We start from the raw sequence: 7,178 nt of genomic DNA, 5'->3' as shown, positions 1-7,178 counted from the left end.
ACTATCTCATTCTGCTGAAAACTTATTAATGCTAAACTACTATCTCTCAATATGTCTTGAAACTTCTGGTTTGATCTGAATGTATCCAGAACATTTTTCCAGACACGGACTGTCAGTGGGTAGAAATGGCACCTTGGAGAGGGTTGTCAGATGTCAGCCCAAAAGGCAAAGGCTTCTGTCTCTGAAAGAGTTTAAAGCAAAGGCCTTAAAAGGCAGGGATCAAGGGACATGTTACTGCAGCTTAAGAAAAAAATAACTCCTGTGTCTCCAAGGAGTAAAAATCTACTCTGCAGAATCCCTTTTTTTAAACCTTAACCTGTACAGTAGCAGTATCTGAGAAGGGTGCTGAAAATGTGTTGTCTGAGAGAGACGAACAGAGCACAAAGAAAACAGCTGTATGAATAGCTGGCAGGCACTTGCTGCCAGCTGAGTGCTGAACAAAGAGTGTTTTAAATTACTTCCCTGGGCGATGTGCCTCCGTTTAGGCAGGAGGGGGTGACTATAGGAGAGAGAGCACTGTCCTGCAGCAATCCCATGTTTGGAGGGCAGCTACTGGAGGAGAACTCTGTTTTTTAGGCGTCTTTGGTCAAACCTAGCACAAGTTCAGGCCTGATGGAAAGCCTGACTCGTGACACTGCTGGAGCCCTGTCCCGGGTACCTGGACAGTGTCCTTGACTGCTCTGCCGGAGGCGGGAGCGCAGGCAGAGGCAAGCTGGGAACAAATCCCGCGGGGGCGGGAGCGGGGGGCAGCAGCAGCAGGTGCGCGGAAACCGTGGCCTCGCTGTACCAGCGAGAAGTCGCCCCTGGCAGGGCTGTGTTTCATTGCCGCTCGCGGCAGGGCAGTCCCTGTGTTCCCAGCCTGGCACCGGGGGCCCGGCTGGCGGCGGGAGCGCCGTTCGGGGCGGCGGGGGCGCTCTCGGTGCGCGGCGCGGGTGCGCGGTGCCTGCGGCCGGAGCGGCGATGGGCTCCCACCTGCGGGCCGCCGCGCTCTGCGGCGCGGCGCTGGCGCTGGCGGGCGGCACGCTGGTAGCGCTCCGGGCCTGGGCTCGCCTGCGGAAGGCCCCGATCGCGCTGCCCGCCTGCTCTACGGCCGCCGCTGCCGCTGCCGCCGCCGATCAGGTACCGGGGCCGGGTCGGGGCGGCGAGCGAGGCCGCGGGGTCGGGGAGCGCCCGCGGGGCCGGCCGGGGCCTCTCGACGGAGTACCGCCACCTCGCCCCGGCACTCCCCGGCGGCCCTGGCGCCCTGAGCCGCGGCCGGGCCGGGCCGCTCTCCCCGCTTTCCTGGCCCGCGGTGCCCGGGGCCGGCCGATGTCCCAGGGACCCCCCATCGCTGCGGCCGTGCGCTTGTGCCGCAGGAGCCCCGCGGGCATCTGCAGCTTCTTCACCGCTAAGGGGCTCTTGGTGTGCCCTCCAGGCCCCTTGACAAGCCTCCTTCTTTCCCCCAGCCCTGCTAAGCTTTGCTCTTGCCCCGGCTGCCCCGGTAAGTGTGCTTCTCCTCGCTTTGCAGGATAAAGGACATGGTAAGCAGATCTTGGTGCTGGGCCTGGATGGGGCTGGGAAGACCAGCGTTCTCTACTCCCTGGCAACTAACCGGGTCAAGCACAGCGTGGCTCCCACCGAGGGCTTCAATGCCATCTGCATCAACACCGAAGAGTCCCAGATGGAATTTCTGGAGAGTGAGTGAACCGGTTTTAGTACTGAACATAAAATAAGTTCCTGTCTTGTGTCCTAGGGATCAGGCACATATTTTAAAAGCTCAGTGTCCCCACATGCCTGCTTTGATCATGTGAAGCTGTGATTATTTTCTCTCTGGGGATTCTGCTTTCCTACCCAGCTTCTTTGAAGAAGACACAATGGTGTTAGAGATCAGTTTTCATTCAGTCCTGGCATCCTGGGAATTCTGCTCCCGGAGAGAGATGGGTAATAAGCCTGATTGGGTGAAACCAGCAGAGGTTTTCCCCAGTAAGCCCTGTGTTGTTGTCCATAGTTGTACTGCTTCTCCTTGGTGCTCATGCTTGGCAAAGGGCAAGGAGTACAGAGGAATAAATAGTAAGTGAAAGAGGAGAGGGGGAAGAGAAAAACTTTGTACCCTTTCTGTTCAAAAGCCTCAAAAGTGGTATTTTCTGGTCTTTAACAGTCTTTTGAATGTCTGTAGCCTTTTGTTAAAATTTCTGTACTGTCCTTAGCTCTGATTTTTGAGTGTTGCCCGTGCCTGCAGAGGGCGTCTCCAGTGATGCCTTTGGTGCATCACAGCTGTTCAACGTGCAGCTAGCTGATGGGAAGGGTGGAGGCCCTAGGATCTGGTCCCTCCCTGGAACAGAGAGGCTGACATCCCAGCCTCATCAACGCCTGCCTTCGGTGGAGGGAGGAGGGCTCATTGCTACCTGTTCTTGCACTGTACCAGTGCTTGACTGGCTAAGTTGGCAGCTAGCCCGCAGATGTCTCTGTACCTTTAGCAGGTCTAAAGGAGTTGTGCTGTTCCCAGCTAAGTTTTTGCAGTGTGGGGATGAGGCCACTTAGTCAGAGTTTCATTCCTAGAGTTACTACCATAGGAGTCTCTGCAGTGGATTGGGGAAATCATCTTTAGAGAGATGCTTGTAGTCTGTGCCCCTCGCCTGGTAGGTAAGAGGGCGTCTCCTACTGGGATGTGCTTTGCCTATGTGAGCCTATAGAAACCCACAGTGTGTCTTCTGCTGCCTGGGGATGGTCTGGGCCCAGCACTCTGCACACCACAGCACAACTGTTGTTTCTGAGTCGTCCTTCCCTCTCTGGTCCAGGTTGGTAGTGACTGAGATGTGATGGCTGCGATCTGACCCATGGGAAATGCAATGTCTCAGGCCAGTTTCAGCCAGGTAAATCTGTGCATGGCTCTCTAATCTGGTTACTTATCCAGTATGTACCATCGCCTAGTCCAGGGGTTAGCAGCCTATGTTGTGATCACATGGCAAGAGGTGATCAGCAAACAGCAGGGGTTTTATTTTGCTGGCTTAGACAGGTGGAAAGCTATTCTTTTTCTTTGTACCAGCATACAGATAACTGGGTGGTATCTTGTCCTCTGCAGGGGGTAGGAGCTCCTGGCTTCTGCTGAGTTCCTACAAGTTTTGGGGAAAAAATGTTCTCTGTGAGGTTGCTGACCCCTGGGTTATGCTATGCATGAATACATTTAACAAAGGGAGCGATGCTGAGCCCCTGCAGTATCACAGTACAGAGTCGGGCTTCTGTACCAAACATTACATGTCAGTCACAGCCCTTCGGCTCCTTTCCACAGTGGCAGACTCGCAGTTCTGCCTCTAGCTACGCTGGGCCACTTGAAGGGGCAGGCATGCTCTAGTGGGAAATGTTACTTCCCTTTGCATATTCTTGAAACTAATGAATCCTTTTGATTGAAGTGAAAGCAAAATAGCTTTGACGCGGAACAGTCAAAGAGGGCAATAAAAGATGCCTGTATAGTGATTATAATTTTGAAAAGAGCTCCTGTGTAAGGCAGGCAACAGTGATAGGGAACCCCAGATACATTGCTTTGAAAACTTACTGCTTTTGAGAGACTCTCACATGCTGTTTGAGTACCTCAGTACTCATTAAGTGAGTGGTTCTGCAGTGTGCCTGGAGAAAACCCAGAGACCTGAAAACAAATCTGAAATACATAATATACTGATACTTACATCTTCTGCTATTAAACTCAGCAAACTGCTGAATTCTTTGTCCCCAGATGGGAACAACAATCTCAAAACAACTTGCTGCCTATGGTTTCACCAGAGAATTATTTTAAGACCTAGTTTTGAAGGTGAACAGCTTTCTTCTGTACCCAGCAGAGAAGAACTCATGTAGAAATGTATGCTGTGCAAAGATTACTCCAAAGGGTTGCCTGAAGAGTCTGCCGGGACTTGATTTTTCTCTCTTCCTTAGGCACCTCTGGTTATTGACAAAACTGTGGGAGTTTTCAGCTAGTTCTTAGTGTCATACAAATACAATGAGAGCCCCCTACACCTCAGAGCTAAATTTCTCCTCTGGAAATTGTAGAACTGCTTTGTCTCAAATGAGATGGGCATTTGGAGATAGGTTATATGGGGACATTTGGTGTTTATAGACACTGAACTGTTTTCTACTCTCCTTACTTGCTTGAGAGCAAGAACCAACTAGGCAGAAACCAACTGTAAAGAAACTGAACCCAGAATCCTCTCATTTCATTCAGAATCCTAAAATAAGAGCTTAAAATGGAAAGAGTTTTTTTCCCCCCAGAGCATACATCATGGGACCTGACTGGGAGAAATAAAGCTGTTTTCAGTCTCATGTGCAATACCTCAAATACTTTGAGGTTTTGGTAATCCAAGTACCTTGGGTTTTCAGCCCAGGGCACGCACCTCAAGGAGCAGTGCTGCTTGAATTACTTGGTGAATCCTGTGCTGCTGTCTTCTCTTCCAGTCGGGGGCAGTGAATCTCTGCGTTCATACTGGAAGATGTACTTGCCCAAAGTGCTGTTGCTGGTCTATGTAGTGGACTCGGCTGATCATGCCCGACTGCCTGAGGCAAAACAGCTGCTTCATCAACTAATCCAGAACAACTCCACCCTGCCTGTGGTAGTTCTGGCCAACAAGCAGGTAAGAGTTCCGTGCTGCTGGCACAGCTTGGGCTGGCAGCAGCTTTGGAAACAGCAACAAAACCTTCCAAAAGAGGCTTCATGCCTTTAAGGAGGGCACACGGCTGGGAGTCTTTCTGACACACCTGTTGACCACAAAACAAAATAATCTGAGGTTGTTTTGGATCTGCAAGATGCAGATCCTGTGCTTGGTGAATATGCAATCAGAGCTGTGGGTGGAAGATGCTGTACAGTTGGAAGGTTTGGGAGCTTCAAGGGAGACCACAGTTAGACATGAAGTTAAGTTTCTGTTCTGAGTATCTGTCTAGAAGTACCACTTCACCTAGCAACAGTTAAAAAGTGAAGCAATGTTGTTTGCCTTCAGACTGTCTGATTGGTTGCTCCTAAGGCTGCTTCTGGAACCTGAGAGAAAAAGCAGCTTTCCTCACAAGGCAGTGCTTCCTCCTAAGATCTTTGTGAAAGTCTTAATGATTGGTGCTGCACCTGGAAAAGAATTGGGCCTCTGGTACAATCAGATGACAGAAGAGCCCAAGGGTTTTAATCACAGATTTTCTTTTATCAAGGTTGTGTTCTGTTTGCTCCACATTGTTACGTACTAAATTTCTAGTAACTGAGGTAATTAGTAGTCATTTATGTAACTCTTGAACGCAAGTGCAGGCTTGGACTTCATCAGACTCAAATGCATCAGAAACACTGGTGGCTGAGAAGGTAGGCAGGGCATGACTGTTGTATATTTGCCCTATTCTTGTGACTCTTTGCTGGGCACCTGGGGTCTTGGGCCAGCAGGGCTTTTGTCTGCCTTGCACAGGTGGTCTTATGCAGGTGGTCTTACATAGTTATCAGAAACAGTGAAGTTAGTGTAGAAATAGAAACAACTGTACTCACATTTCATGGGGAAGAAATTAGGTTAGAGATTAACTCTTTTCCCCAAGGCATTTTAGGACATGGGAAGTGACCTCATAGAAGATACATAAGAATGGTGCCCCAGAGCCTTTGAGACTTTCCCTCCCTGGACAAAAGCAGTGGCTCAAAGTAGGAACAGTGCTGCCACCTCTTGCAACTAACAGGGTTGTTTTATTTTTGTGTAACAGGACCTCGAAGGTGCATATTGCATCACTGATATTCACGATGCTCTGGCGCTGTCTGATATTGGGGACAAGAGGAAGATGTTCTTGATTGGTACCCATGTGGCAGAAGATGGCTCTGAAATCTCTTCCAGCATGAAGGATGCCAAGGAACTGATAGGGCAGCTGGTTATGGAAACACAGTGACAGCTCTTCCCTTACAACATGGTGTTTGCAGCTGAGGGAGAGCAGGTGCTAGTGTAGGGTCAATTTCCTGTGTGGCAGCTGAAATGTATAGATATGCTTTCCTGGTGGGTGTGGAATTCCTCTGAAAGTGATATCTAGTTGGTAAGAAAATCTTAATTTATAGTGGTTTGAAAATACATTTGAGAAGTAGTCTATTTTTAGCACATTTGTAGTCTGCCTCTCAGGCAGCAGATTTAGGGGAAAACATAGCTTAGATGGGCTAGATAGCTTCATGTCAAAGAAGCATGGTGAGAATCAAGCACTGACTTCCATGGAAGAAAGTTGCATCCAGTGAATTTTTCATGGCTTGATGTCTCAGGTTAAAGTGAAATTTGTTTACTTTAGAGATTTTACAGAACCCTTTTAACAGTGGTGTTCTGTTAAAAATGAGACCTCACTTCTTGACAGTATCAGAAATTTAAAGTGCTGCAGCTAGTATTTTTGACAGTGACAATTGTTTCAGTGTTGGACCCAGTTGTTATGGGAGTGGCAAATGGGTAATCTCTGGAAATTGATTTGGTTACTACTTCTTTAGTGGGCAAGAATAAAGAAATGAAAGCAGTAATATATTAAGTGTTTCTTTGCCTACAGGCAGAAAACCAAAATGGTGTAATTTGAGGTAGTGACTGGATGCTTTTAAGTTAAATTGGCACCAAAGGTGGGACACTCGTCCATCAGGTTGAGCAGCTTATTTAAGCTTAGTCCGAGGTGTCCTCAAGCAAACCTGTTGAAAACCCTGTTATTTCTTGACAGTGGTTTCTGTTAGCACAGCGAGTGAGGAAGGAGATGAGCTGCTGAGGAGTGTCACTCTCCTAGTGTCCTCCTAGTTACACTCAAAGGCCATGACCCAGGAACAGTCCTGTAAAGGACCCGTTGTGGACCCGCATCTGTTGTACGATACGACACTTTTCTAGTTTTGTGTTTTGTAACAGATGCATAAAGCAGAAAATTCCACCCTAACCACCGGTCCGGGCTGCTCTCTTTTCTTCCAGTTGGGGAACAAGACTCTGGGGTGCGGGAGGCTCCCGAGGCCACTCTGGCACAGCCAGCATGCCGGGTCTGTCACCCGCGGGGCTGTGTGCCGGGTCTGTCACCCGCGGGGCTGTGTGCCGGGCCCGTGTCTCCCGCGGGGCTGTGTGCCGGGCCCGTGTCTCCCGCGGGGCTGTGTGCCGGGCCCGTGTCTCCCGCGGGGCTGTGTGCCGGGCCCGTGTCGCCTGCGGGGCTGTGTGCCGGGCCCGTGTCGCCCGCGGGGCTGTGTGCCGGGTCTGTCA

At 50.1% G+C, this 7,178-nt stretch overlaps 1 protein-coding gene across 2 annotated transcripts; it reads left to right on the top strand.

The window, feature by feature from the left end:
* Window positions 1–744: 744 nt before the first annotated feature.
* Window positions 745–6,860, top strand: LOC134564417 (ADP-ribosylation factor-like protein 9). Of its 2 annotated transcripts, none has more exons than XM_063423269.1 (4): window positions 745–1,119; window positions 1,508–1,676; window positions 4,423–4,598; window positions 5,689–6,860. In XM_063423269.1, the coding sequence occupies exons 1-4, from the start codon at window positions 961–963 to the stop codon at window positions 5,866–5,868; spliced, it is 684 nt and encodes a 227-aa protein (XP_063279339.1). In that variant the 5' UTR covers window positions 745–960; the 3' UTR covers window positions 5,869–6,860. The 2 variants fall into 2 exon arrangements, with proteins under 2 accessions (XP_063279339.1, XP_063279340.1); XM_063423270.1 differs by lacking the exon at window positions 745–1,119 and adding an exon at window positions 2,778–2,852 and having other exon boundaries at window positions 1,538–1,676.
* The last annotated feature ends 318 nt before the right edge of the window (window positions 6,861–7,178 follow it).

Source organism: Prinia subflava, chromosome Z, assembly GCF_021018805.1.
Source record: "Prinia subflava isolate CZ2003 ecotype Zambia chromosome Z, Cam_Psub_1.2, whole genome shotgun sequence".
In the NCBI taxonomy this organism is placed as follows: domain Eukaryota; kingdom Metazoa; phylum Chordata; class Aves; order Passeriformes; family Cisticolidae; genus Prinia; species Prinia subflava.
Note: the sequence above shows the minus strand (reverse complement) of the source record. Positions and strands in the feature narration are given on the sequence as shown.

Bases quoted from the DNA above. Each gene is read 5' to 3' on its own strand.
- LOC134564417 (XM_063423269.1), top strand. From the start codon at position 961: ATGGGCTCCCACCTGCGGGCCGCCGCGCTCTGCGGCGCGGCGCTGGCG. The intron at 1,677-4,422 runs GTGAGTGAACCG...CTTCTCTTCCAG, and splicing joins CCAGATGGAATTTCTGGAGA to TCGGGGGCAGTGAATCTCTG. The intron at 4,599-5,688 runs GTAAGAGTTCCG...TTTGTGTAACAG, and splicing joins TAGTTCTGGCCAACAAGCAG to GACCTCGAAGGTGCATATTG.